This window comes from Leishmania infantum, chromosome 21 (genome assembly GCF_000002875.2).
Source record: "Leishmania infantum JPCM5 genome chromosome 21".
NCBI classification, from domain to species: Eukaryota; Euglenozoa; class Kinetoplastea; order Trypanosomatida; family Trypanosomatidae; genus Leishmania; species Leishmania infantum.
Window position 1 is genome coordinate 255299 of NC_009405.2, and position 26218 is coordinate 281516.

General features: G+C 60.4%; 4 protein-coding genes across 4 annotated transcripts; all 4 read left to right on the plus strand.

Annotated features, from left to right (window-relative positions):
• Positions 1-44: 44 nt before the first annotated feature.
• Positions 45-6806, plus strand: LINJ_21_0880 (conserved hypothetical protein; the record flags this gene model as incomplete). The annotated part of the gene is made up of 1 exon (XM_001465356.2): positions 45-6806. The coding sequence occupies one exon, from the start codon at positions 45-47 to the stop codon at positions 6804-6806; it is 6762 nt and encodes a 2253-aa protein (XP_001465393.1).
• A 1344-nt stretch (positions 6807-8150) lies between these two features.
• Positions 8151-10394, plus strand: LINJ_21_0890 (putative methionyl-tRNA synthetase; the record flags this gene model as incomplete). The annotated part of the gene is made up of 1 exon (XM_001465357.1): positions 8151-10394. One exon carries the CDS (start codon positions 8151-8153, stop codon positions 10392-10394), a length of 2244 nt encoding a protein of 747 aa, XP_001465394.1.
• A 4770-nt stretch (positions 10395-15164) lies between these two features.
• LINJ_21_0900 (conserved hypothetical protein) lies at positions 15165-18311 on the plus strand (the record flags this gene model as incomplete). The annotated part of the gene is made up of 1 exon (XM_001465358.1): positions 15165-18311. The coding sequence occupies one exon, from the start codon at positions 15165-15167 to the stop codon at positions 18309-18311; it is 3147 nt and encodes a 1048-aa protein (XP_001465395.1).
• Positions 18312-23849: 5538 nt separating this feature from the next.
• LINJ_21_0910 (conserved hypothetical protein) lies at positions 23850-26216 on the plus strand (the record flags this gene model as incomplete). The annotated part of the gene is made up of 1 exon (XM_001465359.2): positions 23850-26216. A coding segment is annotated over one exon (2367 nt), but the record flags the coding sequence as incomplete, so codon positions are not given.
• Between the last annotated feature and the right edge of the window lie 2 nt (positions 26217-26218).

Genomic DNA, 26218 nt, shown 5'->3' on the forward strand with positions numbered 1-26218 from the left:
GACAGACCCACATCCGCACCCACGCACATACATAAGCAGGTGAGATGTTGTATGATCGCGTGAACGACATTGGCAGCTCGCAGGGGGAGGCGATTCGCTACATCCTTGGTGCCGTCTCCAAGAACACCGTACAGACAACGCTGACGACGCTAGAGCAGTTCTGCTCCCGCTCTGTTGAGCTCCACCGGTACACGATCAAGGCCACATGCACAGCCCTGCTGGCAGCGCGGAGCGATGAGCGGGCACTGCTGGCATCTCGGTTGGTGGGCGAGGCACTTGGGCGGCCGAACGGGCTGACCCTGGTTGCCTGCGCCCTCGACGGCTGCTCCTCGACCCTGACAAAGGAGTCCCTCACTGCGTTGATGGCGAACGACCTCAAGTTGTCTCCCATGAAACAGATGCAGATGGCCATGGCACTCGTGCTTGGCGGAAACGCGATGGTCAAGACGGCAGCGACGGATATACTGGAGGACTTCAACGTGCCTCAGGCGGCGCTGAAGGAGGATGATGGCGGCGTGCGTGCGGCGGCGCTCCTGTCGCGGCAGGTAGGTCTTGCCCCCGAAAACCTGGACGGCCAGCTGGCGAACGTGTGCCACACGGTCGCGTTGCCGAAGCCGAAGACAGAGGTGAAGCCGCGCGTGAGCGTGGCGGGCGTCCTGCGCGAGCTAGGAACGGGGTGTGTGACGACGCTGGCGGACTCGCGCGAGCTGCTCAGCATTTTTCCGCACTCCTTCACAGAGCGCGACGGAGCCGAGGTGCTCGCCTTCTTCGCTTCTGCGGGCTCGGCCGTCAACGACAGCAGCACGTACGCGTCCCTCATGACGGCGTCAGGGAAGAGCTCGCCAAAGAGTATGAGCGGCACGACGACGCTCGTGAACGCGATGCCGCTACTCGACGCGCTGTGTGAGGGGAGCCCGAAAGGCTTCAACTGGGACCTTGTCATCCGCATGCTTGACCAGCCGGACGGCGAGCCGTTCCGCGTGAAGCACATCTCCGTCATCTTTGACGCGTACCACCGCTTCCAGCCGGATAACGAGTTCCCGTCTGTGGCGTTGTTTCTAGGCAGGTGGACGAACACGATGCGCCAGCGCAGCGTGCTCGAATATATCTTGCGCCACCCCGACAAGGTCAATCGCAAGCCGCTCGCGATAGACGCCCCGTCGGAGCTGTTGCCGGCGACGAAGCCGCCCGGCGTGACGACAGCTGAGATGGACTTATGGCGCTCCACGGCGTTCATGGAGGCTGCCGTGCACGTGGCGAGTCGCGAAAAAGACTTCGATAACGACGTGTTCCGCCCCGCCGCGGAGAAGCTGTCGCTGCTCTTCTTGTACTGCCTCTTCACAGGCAACTTCCAGGGCACGGTTAAGCATTTCACGGTCATGAAGCACCTGCTCAAGGCTCACTGCCCCTCTCTGGACCTCGTGTCGCAGCACATCGTGCCCGAGATGGAGAGGCGGGGCCGACTCAGCACCGTGATCGGCGTGCTCTCGGACCTGACGGAGGCGGCTCCAGAGCGTCTCGTGGATGTGCTGCAGGTTGTGTTCAAGTGCAAGCCTGCCGCGAAGCGCGTGCTCGCCGAGAGCGGGAGCCCTCGCCTCGTCACTGCTGTCGCCATGTGCATGGAGGAAGCAGGTGAGTCGAGTGACAAGTGGCTCCAGCGCGCGCTGGAGGGCAAGCTGCACTTCCGCGCCAGCTCCACGGAGAACCGCTTCGCCGTGGCCATGAACATCGTCGAGGTAGCTGAGATGCTCCTGGAAAAGCAGCTCTACACGGTGAGCGCGACAGCGGCTCTCAACGCCCTGCTCGCTTCCCCGCTGAAGGAGGTGCTGAAGAGCGTGACGGACTGCGCCAAGGCGCTCCTCGCCTCGACGGACTCTCTCTTCCCCGACGACGTCGAGAACGAAGCGCTGGAGTTCTTCAAAAAGATGTACGCCGCTGGCAGCACCGCAGCTGCCATTGCCACTGTTGAGAACCTGCTGAAGAGTACAGTGCCACGCGACAAGCAGCTCTATGCGTGCATCGTGGGTATCATGTTCGATGAGACGTCCGCCATAAGCTGCTACCCGCGCAAGGAGCTGCAGCTGTTCGCCGAGTTGTACGGCCAGATGATCGCGAAAGATCTGCTGCCGCCGAACCAGCAGCAGCGCGCGTGGGGTGTCCTGCTGCCAGCCGTCGCGAAGCCCGGCAACTACGCGATGGAGGAATACGGTATTATCGCGCTCGAGCAGGTGAAACCACGGCTGCCGGACTGGCCGCAGTACGGTCGCGCTCTGCGCTACGTGCGGGACTTGGATTTCCGCGTTCCCGGCATCGTCGCCGCCATCAACCGAGGGATCAAGCAGGAGGACGCCGCTGCGCGTGGCGGCGCAGCGGCGTCGGCGGAGCCCGGTGAGGGAAGCCCAACCTCGCCAACGTCCCCGAAGCAGCCTGGCTCGCCGAACAAGGCGCTCGCTGCCATCGACCCGGCCATCGTGTCGGCGGCGTCGTCGCAGTCGAAGAAGTTCACGGACATGGCGGCGGCGAAGCTGCACACGCTGGACATCGGTACACTTGTGACGAACGCGAACGTGACGGCCCCGCCGCGCGTGATTCAGGAACAGATCAACTTCCTGATTGGCAACACCGACGTGCGCAACCTGGAGAGCAACGCGACAGAGCTGTCACAGTTGCTGCGGCCGGAGTACTACGAGTACTTTGCGGACTACCTGGTGGTGAAGCGCGCGGCGCTGGAACCCAACTACCACTCTATGTACATTGAGCTGATTGCGAAGCTGCACTCCAAGGACATGGAGCGCGCACTGCGCAAGGCCACTATCGGTGCAGTGCACCGTCTGCTGAGCTCGCAGAAGATCGGCACCGACTCGAGCGAGCGTATTCTACTGCGCAACCTTGGCTCCTGGCTCGGGAGCATCACGCTGGAGAAGAACATCCCCATCTTGCAGCAGGACCTGCACTTCAAGTCGCTCCTCTGCCAGGGTATTCGCGAGGGAAAGCTAGTCCCGGTCGTTTCGTTCATTACGCGCGTCCTGACGAGCTGCGCCAAGTCGCGCTTTTTCTGCCCGCCAAACCCGTGGACGATGGCGCAGCTGGTGCTGCTGATGGAGATGTACACGCTACCCCACCTGCGTGTGACGCTGCGCTTCGAGCTGGAGCTGCTGCTGAAGTCGCTGGATCAGTCGATGCAGGACTTGGCGCAGTACATGCGGCTGCATGCCTCTCACGCCTCCACCGAGACGCGCCTGCGCGACGTGTACGATGAGATCAACATCAACGAAAGCCCCGACTTCCGCGTCGGTGAGGATGAGAGCAACGTGTCTGCGGCGGTCGTCGCAGCGCAGCCGGCGCCGGCTACCGCATCACCGCCGATGCAGCAGTCGCTGCGTAGCAGCGCTCGCCCGCTGCAAGCCAGCGCCGAGCCGTTCCAGCCCAAGGACAAGGCGCAGGCCCCGCCGTCCGAGGTGAGCCGTGTCATGCAGATGCTGAACAAGCCGATCCGCCCTCCGATCGGCATCTCGCTGAACTGGGTGTTTTCCACGCTTAGCGATCCCGCCTTTGGCAACAATGCCCAGCGTCTCACTGATCATCGGCTCGAGATTGTCGCGCAGCTGCAGGCCGTGGTCGACGAGGCCGTGAGCTACTGCATGCAGCGCAGTGTCGCTATCGCCGCCCGTACGACGGAGAGGCTGGTGCTGAAGGACTATGCGCGCGACCCGTTCCCCGATGACATGCTCGTCGCTGGCGATGCCATGGCCCGCTCACTGGCATCTAGCTTGAGCTACGTGATGGTGCGCGATGAGCTGCCGCTGCTCCTGCACCGCTCCATGACAAACCTGCTGGAGCGGATTCTGGCCCCTTACACCCCACTGGAGCACAAGGCAACAATTCGCGACACCCTGGTGGCGCGCAACCTGGAGCTGTGCATGCGTGCAGTGGAGTACAGCGTCGGTGAGGAGGCGGCGACGGCTACGAGCCGATTCTTATTCGACGTCGCGCGCGAGAAGGCCAGCGCCTTTGCGGAGCAAGAACCTCTGCCACTGCCGCCAGACCAGCTCGAGGCCGCGGAGCTGCTGCGCGTGATGGGTGAGACGCTCGTGCCGTCTGGCCGGATGCCGGCCCCGCAGCGGGATGTCTACGATGACTTCTACAGCTGCGTGCCGCCTGTGGCCGTGTTCAACATGGTGCTGCGCAGCGTCGAGGAGGCGGTGTCGCGGTACCACTCGAACGAGAACGCCCCGCCGCTGGACTTTGCGCAGCTTGATGCCGCCAGCCAGAAGCCGGGCGGTCTGACCGATGACGCGCAGGCCCCCATCCGTCAGCACCTGGGCCGTCTCATGAGCCTCATCACGGAGGAGTCGAGCCCCTACTTCCTCAGCCCTATGCTGAACAAGCTCATGTCCCTCGCCGTATCGACGGAGCGGCTGACCAAGCTGGTCAACAGCAGCGCCAAGAACACGCAGGCCGCTGCTGCTACCGCCGCCGCTGCTGCCGCTGTCACCAACCCCGACGGCACCCCGAACGCGGCAGAGGACCCGGCATGGCAGCAGGAGGCGCTGCGCATCTCCGCAGCACTGCATCAGCTGTACCTGCGCATTGTGCTACGGTGCCGCGAGTGTGGCGAGGAGACGAACCGCGACGAGTTCACGCGGCTGTTCCTGCGCCACAGCCACTGCTACTCCTTCTCGAAACTGACGACAGACCTCATCCGCATCAAGGTCCTGAAGTGCAGCGAGTTCGATGACGCCCTGGCGAAGGCGCTGACCAACGGCACGTCCAACTACGTCACCTTTGCGGGTGACATCATCACCGACGTCATCATCAAGGAGAAGCTCGTGGCGTCGAAGGACATGCGCCGCACGCTCATGGCCCTCGACACGATTGCGCGGACGCGAGCGCCGCGCGCCGCGCCGGCGGCGCCGGCACAGACGCTTCCGTCGTACGTCACGGAGCCGCCTCTGAGCAAGATTGTGCCGAGCCAGATTACGAAGCTCCTCGTCCCGTGCGACTGCGTCCGGCCTGGCGAGGACGAGGCCTTCCAAAAGGAGGTGGGACAGCTCATGAATGATTGGATCTCGGTGTGGTCGCAGAAGAGCCACCGCTACGCCGAGAAGCGCATCCCGTCCGTCGAGTTTGTGAAGACGCTGCAGCAGCGCCGCATGCTGGACACGGCTCACCTGCAGACCTTCCTGAGCCTGGGCGTTCGCTATTGTGTGGAGTACTACGCCAACACAATGCTTGCGATGGAGCGCGCAGACGGCAACATCACGAGCGAGACGTTGGTGGGCACGCGGCCTGGCGGCCCGCCAGGCTACCGCACTCCGTACACCGCAAAGCCCTTCGTCATGTGCGATGGCTTTGTGGAGCTGGTTATGGTGCTGCTGCAGTGCTGCTCTCTGCGCAACGAGGCCTCGCACGACTTGCGGGCCGAGACCACGCTTCTACGCCGCGTGCTGGATGCCGTGACGCGCGTGCTGACGGAGCACCACAACTTCGTTGCCAAGGCTCGCCCTGCTCCTGCGTGGACGCTCGCAGCCGATGAGCAGTTCGTCCCGCTCTTTCAGCAGCAGCCGTACGTGCGCTTGCTTAGCAACCTCGTATACTCGCTTCACCGGCTGGAGATCTCGACGACGCGTGCCATGTCGACAGAGTTCACGAGTGCCTTCCACACGTTTCTGCGCCGCGTGCACCCGATGGAGTACCCGGGCTTTGTTTTTGGCTGGCTGGAGATCCTGTCGCACCGCCACATCATCCCACGCTTTATGAACGTGCAGTCGATGTGGCCCCACTACGTTGACCTCCTCGCCGGTGCCATGATGTTTGTGAAATTCTTGATCAAGGGCAACCGCATCTCCCCGAACGGCCTGGTCTTCTACAAGTCGCTGCTGAAGCTCGTGCTGGTGCTCCTGCACGACTACCCGCGGTTCCTTATCGCACAGCACTACCCGCTCTGCGAGGCCATTTCGCTCTCGTGCGTGCAGCTGCTGAACACGGTGCTGTGCTCCTTCCCACCTGACAAGCGCCTGCCGGAGCCGTTCCCCCACGTCGACTCCAACGATCCGGCGATGCTGCAGGTGCTCGACACATCCGTGCAGGAGGCGTGCATCAAGGCCACCTTCACCTCCTTCAACGTGCAGCCGCAGCTCCTGGCGAATCTTGAGATGATGATCACGAACGATGATGCTCCAGTGCGCGACAGCGTTCTGACAGACGTTCTGAACGACCTGACGCAGGCCTCGGCCAAGCGCAGCCTCATCAACGCCGTGGTGCAGCACATGGCCATCGTGTATCTGCGCACCCACGACAACCGCATCCCCGCGAACTTTGCCAAGTCGAACGTACTCGCGTGCTACCGCTTCTTGTGCAGTCGCCTCAACACGAAGCGTCGCTACTACATGCTCGGCGCCTGCGCTAACCAGCTGCGTTTCCCGAACATTCAGACGAACTTCTTTGCGAATGTGGTGCTGAACCTGTTTCTGCCGTCGCCGACTGTAGACGCGCACACTCAGACCTGTGTGCAGGAGCAGATCACGCGCGTGCTGGCGGAGAAGACGGTGATTGTGCAGCCGCATCCATGGGGCGTGCTCAACACCTTTGTGGAGCTGATGCGCGAGCCCAAGTACAAGTTCTGGGAGACCTCCTTCATTCACTACGCCCCCCTCGACTCCATGTTCACAAAGCTGCACCACACAGTGCACACGCGGTTGAGCAAGACTGGCAGTGGCGGCGCCGCTGCTCTCGACGGCGCCCGAGCCGATTCGGCCAATGCCGCGGCGACCACCTCCGGCATCGGTGCCACGCCTTCTGCGTAGTTATAGAGAGGACCTCGTGCGCGACGCACATGAGGACGCCACGATGGAAAGCGTGAAAGCGAGCGAAAAGCAGGAAATTTCGTCTCGCTCGCTTTCTGTTGCTCGTCGTGTTTGCATGCGTGTGGTGCTGTCTCTTTTTTCTTCGTTGTGTGTTTCCGTTTTCGGGTCCCGCGTCCCGATCGCGTGTGGACCTCGTCTCTTCCCCTTCCTCCTTCCTCCTGTCCCTTCTGTCTGTGACGTAATCGTTGTGGGTGCTGGTGTCATTGCGGATCTTGTCTTTCCCCCTTTTCTGTTCTCCCCCTTTTCGTTTTTCTTTTTTCGTGCTTAAGTGGTGCGTTGGCGTGGATATGGATGCGCGTGTGTGTGCTGTGTTGTGTTGTGCTGTGCCACTCAAAGGTGTGCCCTTCCCTTCCTTGATGGCGGTGGTGGCTTCGATGCCTCTTTAAGCACTTATTAAGTACGTTTCTCTCTCTATCGGCGTGCGTGTGTGTTTCTTGGCCTCCTCTCTCCCCTCATTTCTGTAGGTTCTCCCTCTGTATTCGCCCCTTCCCTCCCCCGCCAACTTTATATGGTGATGCGGCCGAGTCTCTTCTAGGATGTAGCGGACCCCCGTGCCGGCCGAAAGGAGCGCGCCACGCAGAGAGAGAGAGATAGAGGTTGAGAGCGGGGGCATTCTCGTCGCACTCGTCGACTCCCACCCCTTGCACAAATACCCTTCCCACCTTTTTCTTCAGAGCAACGACAAACAATAACATCCTGAACAGCGCGCCATGCTACACATGCTGGAGGCCGTCTGCTGGTGCTCACGCGCGTGCGCACACACAGGCGCACATTTGGTGTGGATGAGTAGGGGTACAGCGGCGGGTTCCCTCTCACTCTGCGTGTATGCATGGGGCGTGTGTGTGTGTGTGTACGTGTGGGTGGGTGCGCACGTATGAACGCCTTCCATTTTATGACCATCCCATCGGCCCTCCTCATCCCCTTCTTTCTCTCTCTCACACACACACACCTGTGGGCTGCATCCACCTTTCTTCCGCTAAACGGCCCTGTCCCTTTCTCACTCTCCATGCCACTGACGCCGTTGTGCATCCGCAAGAAACGAGGAGTAACAGAAGAAAAACGGCGAGCGCAACTGAATAGGAATATTTTCTCCGAGAAGCGAAAGGAAGGTAGTAAGCGAATCCAAGAAGGGCACACCGGTACGCATTATCGTGTTAGTCATCGTCGACAGTAGCCGCAGCAGAGATACCAAGCACCCCTTCTTTTTCCTTTCTCTCTCTCTCTCTCTGTGTGTGTGTGTGTGCTCTCTATTCCCCCCTCCCCCCGCCGCCGCTGCCCGTCAGAATGCTCAAGTTTTTTACAGAGAAGGCGAATCATCAGGCCCTCAAGGCCGTGCTTTGCGCCATGTTTGTGCAGAAGCCCCTCGAGGTGACGCTGGGCAGCACCTACAGCACGCCGTATCTTCAGCTGCCCAAGTCCAGGGCGCTTCTGTACAGCTGCAATGAGGCGGCACGTCTTCTCTGGAACACGCACGCTGCGCCGTCGCCCGCCGACAACTCGCTCGAAGGAGAGGCGGAATGGCTCGAGTGGGAGTCGACGGTGCTGACGCCAGCCTTGACCCCCCTCTACACGCAGCGACGCATCACGGGCGAGGCTGAGGTTGCCCTGAAGAAGCTCGACTCCACCATCGAGGAGCACCAGGGCACCGTGGCGGTGAAGGGGGCGCCGTCGTCCACGTCTTTCTTAGTCGACAGTGTCCTCTTCGCGTCCCTCCTGCCGGCTCTGTGCGAGGGTGGGCTGCTCCCCGCCGCGCAGGCGGCGAGGGTGCCGCATTTGGTGAAGTGGTTCCAGGTTTTCCAGGCGGAGCACGCGGAGCTGATTGCCTCTGCGTTTGACGTGCTGTCGGTGCAAGAGTGCAGCGACTTCTTGCGGGTGCCGCAGACGTACGAGGTGAGCCCCAAGAAGCAGAAAGTCTTCTTCGCCACGACGCCGATCTACTACGTGAACGCGTCGCCACACATCGGCCACGTCTACAGCACGCTCATCGTCGACGTTCTCGGCCGCTATCACCGAGTGAAGGGAGAGGAGGTGTTTGTGATGACGGGCACGGACGAGCACGGCCAGAAGGTGGCCGAGGCAGCGGCGAAGCAGGGGGTATCGCCGATGGACTTCACAACGAGCGTGTCGAGCGAGTTTAAGCAGTGTTTCAAGGAGATGAATTATGACATGAACTACTTCATCCGCACGACGAACCCGACGCATGAGAAGCTGGTGCAGGACATCTGGAAGAAGCTGGAGGCGAAGGGCGACATCTACCTCGGCAAGTACGAGGGCTGGTACTCGGTGAGCGACGAGTCATTCCTGACGGCGCAGAACGTGGCGGACGGTGTAGACAAGGATGGAAAGCCGTGCAAGGTTAGCCTGGAGAGCGGCCACGTCGTGACGTGGGTGGAGGAGGAGAACTACATGTTCCGTCTTAGCGCGTTCCGCGAGCGTCTCCTCAAGTACTTCCATGACCATCCCAACTGCATCGTCCCGGAGTTCCGCCGCCGCGAGGTGATCAAGACAGTCGAGAAGGGTCTCTTCGACTTGTCCATCTCCCGCAAGCGCGAGTCCGTCATGAACTGGTCCATCCCGGTCCCCGGTGATGAGCGCCACTGCATCTACGTGTGGCTGGATGCCCTCTTCAACTACTACACCGGCGCCCTGACCCGTGTCGCAGCCGACGGCACCGAGACACTGGACGAGGACCACCACACACTGAACCGGTGGCCGGCCGACGTGCACGTGGTCGGCAAGGACATCCTCAAGTTTCATGCCATTTACTGGCCAGCCTTCCTGATGTCCGCGGAACTGCCGCTGCCGGAGCGGCTGGTGTCGCATGGCTGGTGGACAAAAGATCGCAGGAAGATCAGCAAGTCGCTCGGCAACGCCTTCGACCCGGTGGAAAAGGCGAAAGAGTTCGGCATCGACGCGCTCAAATACTTCCTGATGCGCGAGTCGAACTTCCAGGATGATGGCGATTACAGTGACAAGAACATGGTGGCCCGCCTGAATGGCGAACTCGCCGACACGCTCGGCAACTTGGTGTCGCGCTGTGTGGCGCCGAAGATCAATGTGAACGGTATGTGGCCGGAACCCGCAGAGTACAGCGAGAGCGACAAGACGCTGATCGCCTCGCTCAACAACCTGGCTGGCACGGTGGACCACTATTACTGCCTGCCTGACATTCAGCACGCGTTGATTGCCATCTTTGACGTGCTCCGCAGCCTCAACGCCTATGTGACTGAGAACGCACCGTGGAAGCTGGTGAAAACGGACACGGCGCGTCTCGGCACAGTGCTGTATGTAACGATGGAGGGTCTGCGCATCTGCACCATGTTCCTGCAGCCGGTGATGCCGCAGAAGGCGAAGGAGATTATGGACGCGCTCGGGGTGCCGGAGGCGGCGCGCGTGGACATGGAAAACTACCTATTCGGCATTGTAAAGCCGAGAACGAAGATTGCTGGCTTGGCGGAGGGCCAGGTCATCTTCCAGAAGGTGACACTCCCCACTGAGGAGGGGGAGCGCATTCCCGAAGGACAGTAAGAAGGGCGCGTAGGATTCTCCAGCCTAATCTTGCGCGCCTCGCAACAGCTGCACACTCGTCGCCCGGGCAGCGGGTGGGGCGGCGAGAACGCGATGACTGCTGTGCTCGCGGGCCATTCCCTTCGATAAAAACAACAATCCCGAAAAGGATGAACGCCGAGAGCAAGGGCAACAACAAACCCTGCCTTGCGCGGTTGAGTGACGGTCTCCGCCGCGATAACATGATGTGAGCTACACGATTCATGCCCAAGCAGAGCTGCCAAACAGCCAGATGCGCGCTGCACCATCTGACGAGCGGCAGAGGTGGTTTTGCGAGAGCAGAAGGCGCACGCGTGTGCATGTGTGTATGCCAGTCTGAGCTCGTTTTTTTCTTTCGTATCTTTGTTCCCACCCCTCCCACCGTGATGGCGGGTGAAAGTGGGGAGGGGGGCGAGGGACATACACACACCTCTCTCAGCGCGTGGCACCTCAGGGACCAGTGCACCCACTTTCTCTCCGTGGGAGAGCCAGGCAGCCCCCTCCCCCATCCCCTGCCAAGTGCCGAGCCGCTTCTGGTGGTGACGGGTTCAGGCGCCTACGCCGCAGGGGGGAGGGTTCAGAGCGATGTGTCGCTGCTGGTGCCGGCGGTGGCGTCCTGGATGACGTTGCATCGGAGTGGCCCGCGACAGCGAGGCAGATCTGTATCCATCCACATGATGGGCAGAGCGTCATCGTGACCCGAGCGTCTCCCACCCGGCCCGGCCCTCACACCGCCCACTGGTGTGTGGGTGGGGTGCCCGAGCGCCACCGCGAGGGGGATGCGTCCGGTGGCGGCCGGCATGGTGGGCGCGGCTGCGCGGCGCCCCGCGATGCATGGGCTGTGGGCGTGGGTGGGGGCAGGGGCCGTGCTCTCCGATGGCTGGGTCGGCGCGTTACTGTGGCGCGTGTGTGTCTACGGCTGCCATTGGCCCACGCGAGGTTGGGTCTGTGACAGGGGTCGGAGGGAGAGGGGATGGCAGTGGATGGACGGTTGGACGTCATGTGATGCGGCAGAGAAATGGGTAGGTGAGGCAAAACGAAGAAGATGCCTCGTTCTTTTCTCGGCCATTGCACTCCTTCGATCGATGGACTCGTCGTATGTGTCCATTATATTCTTTTCCATGTGTGTGACGGATCGCTGATTTCTGTTTTCGTTTCTCTTGTTTATGTGTGCGTGCGCGAGTTTGTGTGTGTGTTTGTATGCCTGTGAGAGAGCATGCACGCACACACGGATGCGGGCGGTTGTGCTTCGTGTGAGGCGACTCCCTCCTCGCCCCTGTCTTTACTTGCTTTTTTCTCTATGCGTGTCTGTGTTCGAGTCTTTGCACGTAACCGCGGACTAACCGAGCGTAAGGGAATATGGAAACGGGAGGGAGGCACACCGGAGAGGAGAAGCGCTAGTACCTTGCGTACGCGCACACGCACGTGTCCCCCTCCGTCTACACGGTACGAGTGGCCCGTCGGTGTCGTTGCGCCAAGGAGACTCAAGTGCTCACTAGCGCGCGCACACTCGCAAGGCTGAAGTCCGAGGCTATGGCACAAGCGCTTGCCTGGAGTGCGCCCATTTGTGTGCTTCTCCTCGTGTGTGTTGTGCTTGTGCGTGTGCTTGGAAAAGTGTGCGCAGATGAACGCCTTCCACATCTGCGTCGCCCATCGCAATTCTCAACGCCAACTTCCTTTCCTAGTCAATGACTTTCTTTCTACCTATTTATCCACAGAAAAACCGAGTCGGATGCCACGCCATGCCTTATCGCCAGCCGAGCGCCTCCTATATCTGTGTGACCTGTGCAGTTGTGTGCCCGCATGGCGCACGTGAAAAATCGGAAACCGGCACGGCAGAAAGCGGTACGTAGAGGTTCTCTCTCCCACGATGCGTATCGGCCTTTCCATTCCCGCTTCTTGGCTCCCGTTCTTCCTCCTCTGCCCATGTGACTGCCGCTCTTTATCCTTCCGGCCTTTCCACAGATAGAGCTTCCGCCCCTCCACCCCAGCTCTCGAAAGGCAGAGAGACAGAGCTGCACCGGCGCTACACGTGCATAGAGGCACTGAACGTGGACGTCTTCTCTACACAATATGTAGGCGTACTTGCCACTGGAAATGCACGGCGAGTCGGTTTTAGAATGGTGCAGCGTCGTTAGCGGGCCGATTCGCGAGCTGCTGCAGCCGTTGAGCGGCAGGTCCCACAGCAGCAAGGATGAGGCACTGGCGTACGTCGTACCGCGAATGGCCGGCACTGCCATCCCACTACGCTGTGCCGATGTGCTGGCACGCTACGCATCGAGTGCAGTGCACGCCGTCTCCAAGGTTCTCACGCCCGTACAAGACTTCTCGTCTGTAGGCACAGCGCAGTGAAATCGCGATTCTGGCAGCGCTGCTGTAGTCACTCAGCTCACCCTTTAAAGCAGGCCTCTCGATCCTGAAGCGCTGCATGTGCGCACGACTACCCATAACTACTGCAGCTCGGCCCCCATCTCAATACATGTGTGCGTGTAATCGGCCAATGCGACTGCGGAGCATACCCACACTTTCTTTCTCATGCACAGGCGCTTCGGGCTTACGGCCGAAGGCAGTCGTTCCGAAGGTCGTGCGCTTGTCTCGTCTCCTTATCTGCTTTCTCTTCTTCTCTGTGTGTTGTGTTCTGTGAGGGCGCGAGCTGTTTTTGTGGCGTCTTTGTGCAGCGGTACGTCTGAGGGGTGTAGTGTGCCTCCCACTTTTTCGAGCCGACCCCCTTCCCCCGTACGACCTTCACTGGCACACACACACATGTGCAGCCGCTGCTGATGCACGCCAGCAAATCATCAGGCCATGCGCTTGACCACGCTCAAGAGCGGCACGTGAGGACATCGCACACACGGCTTTTCCCCTCTCTGTCTCACTTTCTTACAGACGCACCACAGGGTGCATCTCAGCTGACGAGACGCGAAAAAGCAACCTGTGCAGCGACAGCGGCGGAGGCGCGTTAAGCGCCGCACGCCCTCCTTCTCAAAGCAGAAGCGAGCGTAAGCGACCTACAACGCACATTTTGCAGAGAGAACGAAACACCAAGATGTGCTGACCCTTGTATGGGGCATACGCCCGTGCGCGATGCTGTGTGCGTGCGCCTGTGCTGTCTTATCGTTCTATCGCACGTCTTCTATGCTGTGTGCCCTCGTCGTCCTTTCTTCTTCCCCTGCTTCCCTCTATCACACCTATCTATCCATCTTTCTTCCCCTCTCCCCATCCCACCGGTCTCGACTCGTGCGTTTTCCTGCCTTTGGTCTGTTGCTCTTTGTGTGTGCTGGGACAGCTGAGAAGCGCTCCGCACGTCTCACCTCTTCTCCTTCTCTCTCTCCCCCTTTCTGCCTCTGTCTCTGTATGCGTGCTTGTGTGCGTGCTTTCTACTTTTGCGACACGACCCGCTTTCTTCTTCGAAGACACACACACACACACACACACAGGCAGACGAACAAAGGAAAACGGAAGAGAGTGCGAAGAGAACAGAGAGACGCTCTCACACCCTTCTCCCCTCTCCTCCCCTCTCCTCCCCTCTAACCCCCCTCCCCTTCCCCACCCACCCACCCCCACAAGCACACACACACACACACACACCCACCCACCCCCACAAGCACACACACTACACCCATCTCCCCTCCCTCCCCCACGCCACGCACAGACGAGGTCCAGTCGGGGGACCGACGCCAAAAGGGAAAACACCGACAAAAAGGAAACGAGCTTAAGCACAACAACAAAGCCGGCCGAAGAAAAAAAGAAAACACACACAAAAAAACGGCATAACTAGTTATGCCGCCTCGTATGCATCGCGGCGGTGGTGGCCAGGGCCCCGCCCCGCAGCAGCAGCAGGCACCGCCTCCACAGCAGCCCCCACAACAGCAGCAACAGCAAGCGCCGCCACAGCAGCAGCAGCAAGGCTACGGTAATGGCGCAGGTGGACCGCAGTCGCATCTGCACGTGTTTCATCACCACGCCGGCTACAATGACGTTGGCCGCGGCGGAATGCCGCCACCGCAGCACGGCGGCAACAGCGGATCGAACAACATGAGCAGCATGATGTATGGTGGCGGCAGTGGCGGTGGCAACGCGCCGACCTCGCCGGTATACGGCGGCGGCGGTGCGGCTTACAGCAACAACAAAAGTAGTATCCCTCCCCACATGATGTCCCCATCTCCGCACCCGCAGATTGTGGGGATGGGGAACGAGTACGCCCCTCGGATGCAGTCGTCTCCCTATCCACAGCAGCAGCAGCAAGGTGGCGGCGCGAGCACGCCAAACAGCATCGGCCGCCGCGTCCGCACACCTGGACCGTCAAACATGGGGCCGCAGCCTCAACAGCAGCAGCTGCCTCCTCCACCGCCGCAGCAGCCGTACTACGGTGGCAATCAGGGTGGAGGGATGAGCTACAACCCGAATATGCGCGGCTCTGCCCCACCGCCGCCGCCGCCGCACATGGAGCCGTCGCCAAGCTTCGTCAATAGCGCGCCGCAGCAGCCGCAGCCCGGAATGATGCGCGGGGATGGCGGCTATGGCCCGGATGTGGACAACAGTCCACCGCCGCAGAACAACGGCTATCGTGCTGGCCAGCCGCCTCCGCCGCCGCAGCAACATCAGCAGCAGATGCACATGCAGTCATCTCCGCTGCAGCCGCAGCACTACCAAGGCAACGGTGGCTACGGTGGTGGCGGTGGCCGTGGGATGGGAGGTGGGATGCAGAACCCGAACATGCAGATGCAACCACCCCCACAGCAGCAGCAGCAAATGATGGGGGGCGGCAGTGCATCGAACAGCGCAAACCGTGGCATCATGGGACCGATGGGAGGCAGCAAACAAATGCAGCAGGGGCCGCCGCCCCCATTGCAGCAGCAGCAACAGGCGATGCCGCCGCCGCCGCAACAGCAGCAACCCGGCATGAGCAGCAATTGGGGCTCGCCGCAGCCACCGCCGACGCACATGCAGCCAAACGCGTCTCCGCCGCCGCAGGGGCAGCCACAGATGGTTGGAATGCAATACGGCGGCGGTGGCCCGGTGCCGATGGTGGGCCGTGGCCGTGTGCCTGGCGCGCGCATGGGTGGCGGCGGGATGGGACCGATGGGCAACAACATGGGTGCCCCGCCGCCGCCGCTACAGCAGCAGCGGCAGCCGCTACAGCCGCCGAGTATGATGGGTGGTGTTGGCGGCCCGCAGCAGATGCCGGGTGGAGGTAACATGAACCCGCAGATGATGATGCCGCCACCACCGCAAGGTGGACAGGGCCCCATGATGCAGCAGAGCGGCGGTGTTCCGGGCATGTACGGTGGCAGCATGGATGCCAACATGATGGGCGGGATGGGTGGCCCACCGATGCCGGGGTACATGGACGCTGACCCGCGTGGCGATCTCGCCCCGCAGCAGACCCTCTACGAGTTCCTCATGGAGAAGCGGCTGCTGCGCAAAACAACCCTTGGTACCTTCTTCCCTGAAGACTACGACCCGAAGTGCGATAGCCGCATCACGATTGCGGTGGACGGCAACTACATGATTACTAACCTCCGCGCGCAGCTGCAGCGCACCGACCCGCTGTGGTTCCTGCACTCCTGCCTGCCCGACTGCCTGCTGTCTCTCGTGCACAAGCACGTGGAGCAGATGCGCGCGCACCACCTGGAGCCGCTATGGGTGCTGAACGGCATTAGTATCAACGGCGATGTGGAGGCGTTCCTGCCGAGCCCGGACGAGCTGCACTCGCGCGATGCAGTGTGGGCGAAGCTGAACGAGGGCATCGAGCTCCCCACGCAGGACGAGATCACCGAGGCCTTCGAGACGTCGTCGGCCGTCGGCGAGGACGTGCTGCGGGCCATTCAGCGCTTCCTGCGCACGGAGGAGAACGTGGTCTGCGTGACGGCGCCGTTCCTCAACTGGTGCCAGATGTGCACCCTCCACAAGGAGGGCATCGCGCAGCTGCTGATGGGCCCTCCAGAGATGCTAATGGTGCCCTACGACGACATGAAGGTGATTGCGGAGGTGAACCTGCAGACGAGCGAGGTGGCCTATTACGACCGCGACGAGGTGCTGCGCGAGCTGTTCCCGCGCTACGTGACGGAGACGTCCACCGCCGCGGCTGGCGATCGCTTTCTCGACTTCGGTTTGCTCATCGCCTCGCACCCGGCCATCACGACCGCCCACGCGAGTGTGCAACTGTCGACGCAGAGCATCTACGAGGAGCTGTCGACGCCGCACCCAAGCTTCAACACCCTTCGCGAGTTCATTGATCAGTACGAGTACCCGCAGAACCAGAATGAGCGCCCTAATCTTGAGAAGCTGAAGCACTCAAAGGGCCGCACGTACATCCAGTACAGTCCCGTCTTCTCCAATCAGGTAACGTCGGAGTCTTCGCTCGTGTACTTCAAGCGCATCCTAGACCCCAGCCTGACGAACGCGAACATGCCCAACAATCTGTCTGGCGTGTTCGGCTACCTCGTGCCGCTGTCCCTCTTCTACTTTCAGTTCACCGGCCTGCTCTCGGTCGGCCTCATGACCGCCGTCACCCAGCTCTACATCCGCGATGAGTTCCCTGTCGCCGACACAGAGGAGTATCACCACTTGCTGCACCCTCTCATGGCACTGCGCGGGCAGATAATCTCGCAGATGGTCTCTCGCATTAAGGCGGATGCGCACGGCCAGCGCCTCGGCAAGATCTCATGGGTGCGGTGGTTTGACTCGATCCTGATGAGCGTTCTGCCGCCTGATCGTCTCATCGTGTTGGACGAGTGGAACCTCAAGAACTCGCCAGAGCTTGCCAGCGTGCCGGATGACCAGCTGGAGAATATCGATATGTCCATGGTGCTCTCCCTCAAGTCGTCGGTAATGTGCATCCCGGCGCCGCAGTTGCCGGCCAACGCATCCCCTCGTGATGCACCGATCTTGTACCACGGCAAAAAGGAGACCTTCTTCGCGATTTTGCTCAAGACGTTCGACTTTGTCGGCTATTTCTCCCACTCGGCGGATCCGATGGATGGCGCTGAGCTGGCGTCGGAGCCTGTGCAGGCGATGGTGCAGGGCCAATCCGCCCCTGACGATCAGAGCAACGGGCCGGACGGTGGTAAGGGCGACCTCGTCGACAGCTCCTCGGACCCGAACATGAGCGAGCAGCGTGTCTTCTTCACAGCTTACCTTAGCATCTCCCTCGAGCACTGCCCACAGGAGTTCCAGTGCGCACTGGTGCGCTTCACCGAGCTTGTGCGCGTCAGCACTATCAACTCCATTGCTTTCACCTTTGCCGACACCATCGAACTGCAGCACGACGAGGACGGCGCGCTGGCCGACCCACCAGAGGTGTTGCTGGCGACGCGCATTGCCTGCCTTGTGTCAGTCCCGTATGAGCAGAAAACGGACGAGGAGTCTGAGTTCGAGTGGGCCCCGGTGTACAGCCGCCAGCTGTGCGCCTTCACCGTCATGTCGCGTGTCATGAACCGCAGCTTGCGAGTGCTGACGGAGGCCATCGCTGCCGCGCTGTTCCTCTCCGGATTTAGTGACTGCTCTTTGGAAGACTACGACAGTATGACACCACTGCTCCCCTTCGGCGACGTGCCCGGCTCACTCGGCGGCCTGCTCCTGCACTACGTGCTCGTCTTTCCGCCCGACTACGAGGCGAATTGCCAGACGCCGGAGGAGCGCTGCCGCCTGCTTGAGACGAAGTTCAAAGCAATCCCGAACATCCAGACCCAGCTGCGCCGCGTCATGGAGTTCACCTTTCACGCGCTCTACCTGCTCAATGTTTACATCCTGCGCGACCCGAGCATTGTGAGCTCGCCTGAGCTCGTCGAGACTGACGTCGTTGCGAACGCTCTCAATCTGCTGCATGAGAAGTGGGTGCTGCACCTTGACGGGCCGGCCCCGGAGGACGTGCATGGGTACTTCCAATTCGAGTAGCGAGCGGAAGTGAGGGAGTTGATTTGGTGGACCTTAGTTGAGCGAATTTTTTGTTCTCACCATGCGAGGATGACAGAAAAGAGGGAGAGCGGCGGGGAGCGTGAGGAGGAAGGGGAAGAGGAGGCAGGCGGGGGCGGGCGGGCGGCGTGACGGCGTGACGGCGGGAGGAGGGGTGAGGACGTTTACACGCCTCCTTCTCTCTCACTCCCATGCCCCTCCTCTTGTGCCCTTTCTCCCCATATCAGCGTTGCTGCAATTGTGACTGTTTCTCCTTTCCCTTTTCTTTTGTTTTTCGTTTTAGGACTAGTTTTAGATCTCGCCATTGGGCTAGCTGTGCGCGTGTATGCATGTGAGTTCAGGGTGTGGGTAATACGTCGGCGCTGATGCTATTTTTTGTCTTGTCGAGCACATCATCATTCCGCTCTCCCTCCCGCTTTCCCTCCCGCTCTCCTTCCCTCCCACACCCACAGACACGCGGACACGTCAGCTGAGGCCGTGTGCGTGTTGCTTTCTCTGCCAGCTCCTTTGAGTCTCTCTCCCTTCTCACATATGCATTCCCTCGCCTCTTCCATCTTCCCTCATCTTTCTCTCGCTCTCTGAGTCTGTCCAGTCTCCTGATACGCACGCTTTCCTCGCCCCCCCGACTTCCCTCCTCTCTCCCTTTCCCCCTGACCAGCGACTGCAAAAAACGAAAGGAGAGGGCGAGCGTCCACGAGAGAATGCCGATGTGCAGTAGCAGTGGCAGCGGCGGCAGCAAAGGCAATCACCGGCACGCCCACGACTTCTGCCCAACTGCAGTCCCTCCCCCTCCCACTCCCCTACTCCACGCACGTGCGGGCACACAGAGAGTTCATCTCTGACCCCTTTTCTCCTCGAGTCAAACGAGGAAAAAGGCGTTGGAGCGACGAACAACCACATCATACGCTGAATTCAAAGAAGTGCATGCACGCATGCATGTATGTGTGGATGTGGGTGTGTGGGGGAGGGGGAGGAGGAGGAGGCAGTGGTATGAACCTGGCATGAGGATTGGGAAGGATGGAGTGAGGGGAGGGGGCGATTATGCAGCAAACGCGTCGAGGGGTGCTGTTGTGGTGAAAAGGGGTGGGGTGGGGCTCTGTTTCTCTTTCTCTCGGTGGCTTTCATGCTTTTTGTATCTCCCCCTTCCCCTCCCTCTTTCTCTTTGTATCGAGTTGTTTGGGTTGTGCACCGGACCTCTCTCTTTATTTTCCGTTATACTCCGTTGTCTGATGGGAGTGATGCCGCTTTCGGTGCGCACTCTCCCCCCTCCTCCCTTCTTTCGATTTGTTTGAAGTGTATGGAGCACGGTTGTATATGCATTTGCGGGTGTGCGTGAGTTGGGGGGAGGGCTAGTGCGTGCGTGTGGCCGTGCCAATGGCTGGTAGCTTGCGATGGCTCTTTTTTTCCTTGGCTTCTTATCGTTTGTTGTGCATGTGGTTTTGTAGCGTTGGTACTCAGGCATGCGCTGGGAAGTGGTGGTGGAGGGGGGAGGGCAATGAAAGCACGAGATGGAGAGAAACCACGCGAAGGGGTGGGGTGGGTGGGCGGCAAGAAATGACGAGGGTACAGGAAAAAAAAGGAGAGACAGGCGTGGAGAGAGTCGGCGGCGAGTGCCCTTCGCAGCTTTCCCGCTCCCTCCTTCTGCCATCCCTTCCATCCTTCTCTCCCTCCTCCCTTTATGGGAGAAAGAGGCCGGCGAAAGCGATGGCTAGAGTGCGCAATGTAACCACCCCTTCCTCCCTCCCTCTCCACCAAACCTGTTTCCCGATAAGACCGAGAGAGGGAGTGCGTGCGTGCGTCAGCAGGAGTGCACCTCCCCTTTTCCCTCTCTCCCCTGCTGCTGCGGCCCTTGTCGTTTGGTAAGTTTTCATTGCTAGTGATTTCCTTTGTCTTTTACCTGTTCCCCTTCTTCTGGCGATGTTTCCTTTTTACTTTTATGCCCCTGATGTGTGTGTGTGTGTGTGTGGCTGCTTCGCCGTTGCTGTTGTGCCTTGTAACTTGTTTGATATTTTCCTTCCTTCTTCCCTCGTCTTTGTGTTGGAGCCTCGTTTTCTCTTTCTCTGTGTGTGCGTGCCTCTCTCGTGTTCTTCTAGCGGATCGTTGTTGTTGTTCTCGTCATTCACACATGTTGGCATTTTGTGCTGTGAGGCCTCTCGCTTTTTTCCCTCCGTCTCCGTGTGAGGGGCGCCGGAGTACGTTGTCGTCTCTCTCTCCCTCTTCTGCGTGCTTCTGAGCTGGTGTGTTTTGCTCAGCGTGGTTTGTGTGGTTTGCTCGTTTTGTTATTCTCGGCCTGCGTATGTGCTCGTCAGAGCTGCGGGGAGCGTCGAGGGTCGATGGATGGTCCTGGTGGGTCTCGAGGAGGGTTTCAACCCTTTCTTCTGTTTTGGTATTCTTCCGCGTCTCTTTCTTTCTCGTCTACACCCTGTCTCTTACTTTTCCCACTTCCTCGCTCGTTTCCGCGGCGCCTTTAGTCTCTCGTGCGCGTGTCCTACCTGCCTTGCCCTCCTCGCTTCCTCTCCTTTTCCTCCTTCCCTCGCCGCTTCATCACGTTCCTGTCTCTCTCTCTCTCTGCCGGTGTGCCTGGAAGGCTTGGCCACCGCACATTTCCAGAAGGAAGCGCGAAGAGACACGACAAGGAATCCGTGAAAGCAAGACACAAGCACATATGTGCATATCAATGAAAAGGGTAAACTGAGGAACAGCAACGACATCTTCATCCCCCGTCCACAAAGAAGACCAACGATGATGGTGTTGGTGGTGTTTGGGGGGTGGGCGGCGGCGCTTCCGTCCACGCACTACAGTCCGCCTTCACACTGCCGGCCGCCTCCATTTCGTACACCGCGCACTTCTCCACATCGGACCCCACTCCTCCCAGTGCGCACACAGGCATTCACCTCACCATGCAGGCAGACGGAGACGAACGCATCAACACCCCTCATAAGCGTATCCACGTGAAATATGGCCCTCCCAGCAGTGGGCTCGCTGTGCGTGTGTGTCGGGTGTGGCGTGTTCCCGTTGCCGCTGTTCTCGCCGTTTCTTTTGCGGGGCCGTGATGGCGGGTGAAAGCGGGGGGCGAGGGACATACACACACCTCTCTCAGCGCGTGGCACCTCAGGGACCAGTGCACCCACTTTCTCTCCGTGGGAGAGCCAGGCAGCCCCCTCCCCCATCCCCTGCCAAGTGCCGAGCCGCTTCTGGTGGTGACGGGTTCAGGCGCCTACGCCGCAGGGGGGAGGGTTCAGAGCGATGTGTCGCTGCTGGTGCCGGCGGTGGCGTCCTGGATGACGTTGCGTCGGAGTGGCCCGCGACAGCGAGGCAGATCTGTATCCATCCACATGATGGGCAGAGCGTCATCGTGACCCGAGCGTCTCCCACCCGGCCCGGCCCTCACACCGCCCACTGGTGTTGGTGGGGTGCCCGAGCGCCACCGCGAGGGGGATGCGCCCGGTGGCGGCCGGCATGGTGGGCGCGGCTGCGCGGCGCCCCGCGATGCATGGGCTGTGGGCGTGGGTGGGGGCAGGGGCCGTGCTCTCCGATGGCTGGGTCGGCGCGTTGCTGTGGCGCGTGTGTGTCTACGGCTGCCATCGGCCCACGCGAGGTTGGGTCTGTGACGGAGGAGGAGTAGACAGGCGTTCGACCTCGTGTTGCATGGCAGTGACGTGGCCTGTAGGAAGCGGGCAAGGATTTCATTTATGGGGTTTCTCATTATCTTTTTCTCTGTTTTGCGTGATAACGCGTCTCTTGTCAGGTGGCGACTGTGGGTTGTTTTATGCTTGTCGATGCTGCCACGCCATTGTTGTCTGCTGTTGTTGCTCTTGGCGTGGATGCTATGATTACGGTGCACCCTTCGTCTTCTCGGTCTCTGTCTTTTTCTTTGTGGCACACGCGCGTGCCATGGCTGGCGATGTATGTTGTTGTCGTTTTCCCTTCTTCGTATGGTCGTCATCACCGCGTCTTTCTTTTTCTGTTGGTGCGTTTCCCCCGCTGCGCATGGTGGTTGGTGTTGTGGTTGTCGTGATGTGCACCGTTTCGTTGACTTCGCATCTCTCTCTCTCTGTATATACATGTATGCATGTATATATATATATATGTGCCTATCTATACCTAGATATATACACACACGCGTATCTAGATAGATATACATACCGATATATACATATATACATGCATATATGTATATTTCTTCTGTTGTTTTCCCCGGTGCACTTCCTCTTTTGTTTTTGTTTGTCTTTGTCTTGTTCTCTGAAGTGTGTGAGTGTCGGCCTGTCTGTCTGTGTGCGTTCTCTCCCTATCTCGTTTTTTTTTCTGTTTGTCTATGTGAATCGCTCTGCATGTGTGCGTGCGTGCGCGCTGCGTGTATCGTTGACGCTTATGGTGCCGCACGAGAGGGGTAGGGTGGGACAGGCAAGGAAGGAACGTCTCTGGGGCATTGCTATTGTGCAGTGAAGGGCGTGGTCACCTTGTCCGAATTCCACCCCACCCCCCCTTCCCGCTTCCCCCTGTGCTGTCTGTCTCTGTCTGTATGCGTGCGCCTCTGCGCTTCTCTGTCTGCGTATGTCTGCGCCTGTGTGTCTGTCTGTGAGCTTTAAGTGCCCCCATTTTCATCTCTGTACCCTTCCATGAAAGAAAGGACACCCAAGCACACCACTCCCTCTCCCGTAATACAGTATCTCTAGCTGAGATACTAAGCACAGACAGACGTACACACACACACACGTAAACACACAGAAGCACACACATACGCACACACGCGCAGCGAAACGAAAAGGGAACTGCGTGGCGCGTCGTGGAGGTGTACAGCGAGAGGGTGAGCAACCAAAACACGCACACACACACACACTCGAGAGAAGCGTGAAGGAAGAGGACGGACGTGTGTGCGTTTTGTGCAAGTTTGCGTATCGGTCTTCGGGTCTGCATGACTGAACAGGTGAGCGTTGAACCAATGCACCCCCGGCATAGCGCATCCACCCAAGGGGCCACGCCAGCATATGTCTAATGCATGCCAGTGAGGCCCATGCTTTACCTGGCTCACTCTCTTGCCTTCATTACCTTTTTTTTTGCTATCTCCCCTTCACGTCTTCGTCGCCTTTGTGACACCCCACGCGCGCGTATGCACCCGCCTTCACCGCTTCACCTCCCATCCTCACTCTGCCGTACCTCCCGCCGCCTCTCCTTGTTTTTTTTCTTTCGGTTTGGCACACGCACGCACTCGCCATCTGATGCCCCTCTCATATCCGTATGCCCCCCCTCCCTCCCCATCCCCCGTTTTTTCGGCCCTCACCGAGTTGCAGCACCATCGGCAGCTGACCACCACTGGTCTGCAGCTTCTCTTTCCGCTCCCTTCTGTTCTTGGTTGCTGTGTACGTTTGTTGGTGCGCTCGCACCACATTGCGCTCTTCATCATTTCGCTCTATTTTAGACGAGGTGTGCGCGCGCGTGTACGTGTGTCTGCTCTCCCTCGAAGAGGTGCGTGTGTACATGATCACATCCCTTTGCCCGCCTTCTGCCCCGTCATTTCTCATGGAGCCCAACAAGGCATCCAGTGCGCGCGGCCACTACGTGCGCCTTGGCAAGAACGCGGATGTGATCTACAACGAGGCCGATGTCATTGGCCGCGGTCAGTTCGGTATTGTGTACCGCGGTCTCATTCCCGCCTCCGGCACTGTCGTCGCCGTCAAGCTGCTGCAGAATGTCCCCATGGTGTTCACTCCAACCTCGGAGCATGCAAGTCAGCACTCGCGCCATGCCGACCGGCACGAGGGTAAGGGCAGTCATCCTGCTGCACTGTCCTCTGCGGGGCCGTCTTCCTCGTCGTTCGCCCCGCCATCCAAACCAAGGTCTCCAGGCTGCCCGTCGGAGCTGGCGATTCTGTACGACGTGCGCGCCGACAACTGCCCCAACATCGTGCACGTCATTTCCACGTGGAACAAGGTGCTGAAGCCCCCACGTAACGAGGCAAGCGGCGCGGCGGGCGCCGCGCCGCGGCTTGTATCGTCGTCCTCCTCCTGCGAGAGTCGACCCTCTCGCATCTTTGTCATGGTGACAGAGTACTGCGAGGGTGGCGATCTACAGCAGTTCATGAAGGCCCGCGGTGGTGCCCTGCCCGCCCACGTTGCTCGCTCCTTCACTTACCAGCTCTGCAACGCCTTGCTGACACTGAAGCGGCGCCGCATCGTGCACCGAGATGTCAAGCCCGCGAACTTGCTTCTGACCTCCGCCGACTGCGAGGTGGCGACGCTAAAGCTGGCAGATTTTGGGATGGCCAAGGCTGCGCCGGCACCAGAGAGCCACAAGGCAGGCCCCGCCAGCGCCAGTGGTGGCAAGGACACCGGTCGCGAGGCGCGTAACGAGGAGGACGAGCCGGCCGATGCCTTCTCCCCGCTGTTCCACTCGGAGATGGGGACACCGATGTACATGTCCCCGGAGCGGCTCGCCCTGCAGCCGTACGGCTACAAAGCTGACGTATACTCTGCCGGCATGGTGCTGCTGGAGATGATGCGTGGATCGTGTGTGCAGGTCAAATGGGAGTCGCAGCTGCGCTCGGAGGTGCCGCGGACAATCTGGCGGGAGCTCCGGCAATACCCACCGGACGAAGTGCCCGCGTGGCTCGATCTCGTGCAGCGGATGACCGCGGCGGATCCAGCTCAACGGTACTCGGTAGAGGATGTGCTGCGGCACTCATGGTTTCACGCGAAGGTGGGGCCGCCGCTGCCGCCACTGACGTTCCCACTGCCGGAGACATCAGAGGGCGGCGCTGAGCGACAACCGCAAGAGACTCGACTACAGGCGGCTGCAACGCCTGCCGCTGGTTGCACCGGTAGTGGCAGCCAGTCGACCGCGCACGCAGGTGCGGACTCTCTCACCGCAGCTGCTGTTGGTGCTCCTGGCGCTGGAGGTGACGAGATGGCTCCCAGGGCACCACACCGCCACAACGACCCAACTGTGGGTGCCGGAGGAAAGGGCACCTCGGTTCCTGAGCCGTCGGCGTCTTCGTCCTCCGACGACGGCGAGGCGGGCGAGGGCACACAGCAAGCGATCAAGGTGGCTGCTCCGTCAAACAAGCACCGCAACTCTCGCCTAGCGGAGCCTTCAAAGTGGATGGTACTGGGTGTTTGCGCGGAGGTGGACGCCGTCCACAATGTCGCCAACGGTGCCTACACCGGGCCACCAAAGCCGGCACTCGGTGCTCAGGGCGCGTCGCCGGTAACGACCACCGTGTCAAGTGCGGTGACGGCTGAGGCGTTTTCATTGCCACCTGGGTGCGGCCCGCACATTATCACTAACGCTGTGCGCTCCTTTGTGGATGTGGTGTACCTTTACGTGCTCCAGGACGAGCTGGACGCGGCACGTGGTCTGACGCTGGTGTCCTACCTGATGGAGCTGATGCAGAACGGGTACGCGGCATATCTAAAGTGCCTCGAGTACCTTGGCTGCAGTTGGCGTCACACAGCAGCGATGAACAGCTGCACTCTCGGCGGGCACCGGCTCGTGGTGCGTGAGGTAAACGCGCTCTACGGCGTGTGGCGGCAGCTGATGGCACGCCTGCATGGCGCACAGGCAGCCTACACGGCACGGCTTCCATCGCGCATTTTGGACAGCGCCGCGGCGTGGCGACAGCGGGTGCTGGGAGCGTCGGCCACTACTGGCGACGAGGCAGCGGGGGCCGACGAAGACGAGGGGGCACCGGCGGCGTTGTCCGTGGAGGAGCCGAGGGACGTGGACGTGAGCGAAGCCTCAACGTCGTCGGAGGGTGACATGATGATGTCCGCACTCCCCAGTGTCACATCCATTTCCAATGTTGTGGCAGATACGGAGGCGGCGGAGGGGGCAAGAGTGCCACTGCTCGCTGCTCCTCCTGCGCCGCGGATTGCGGAGAAATTGCGCGTTCT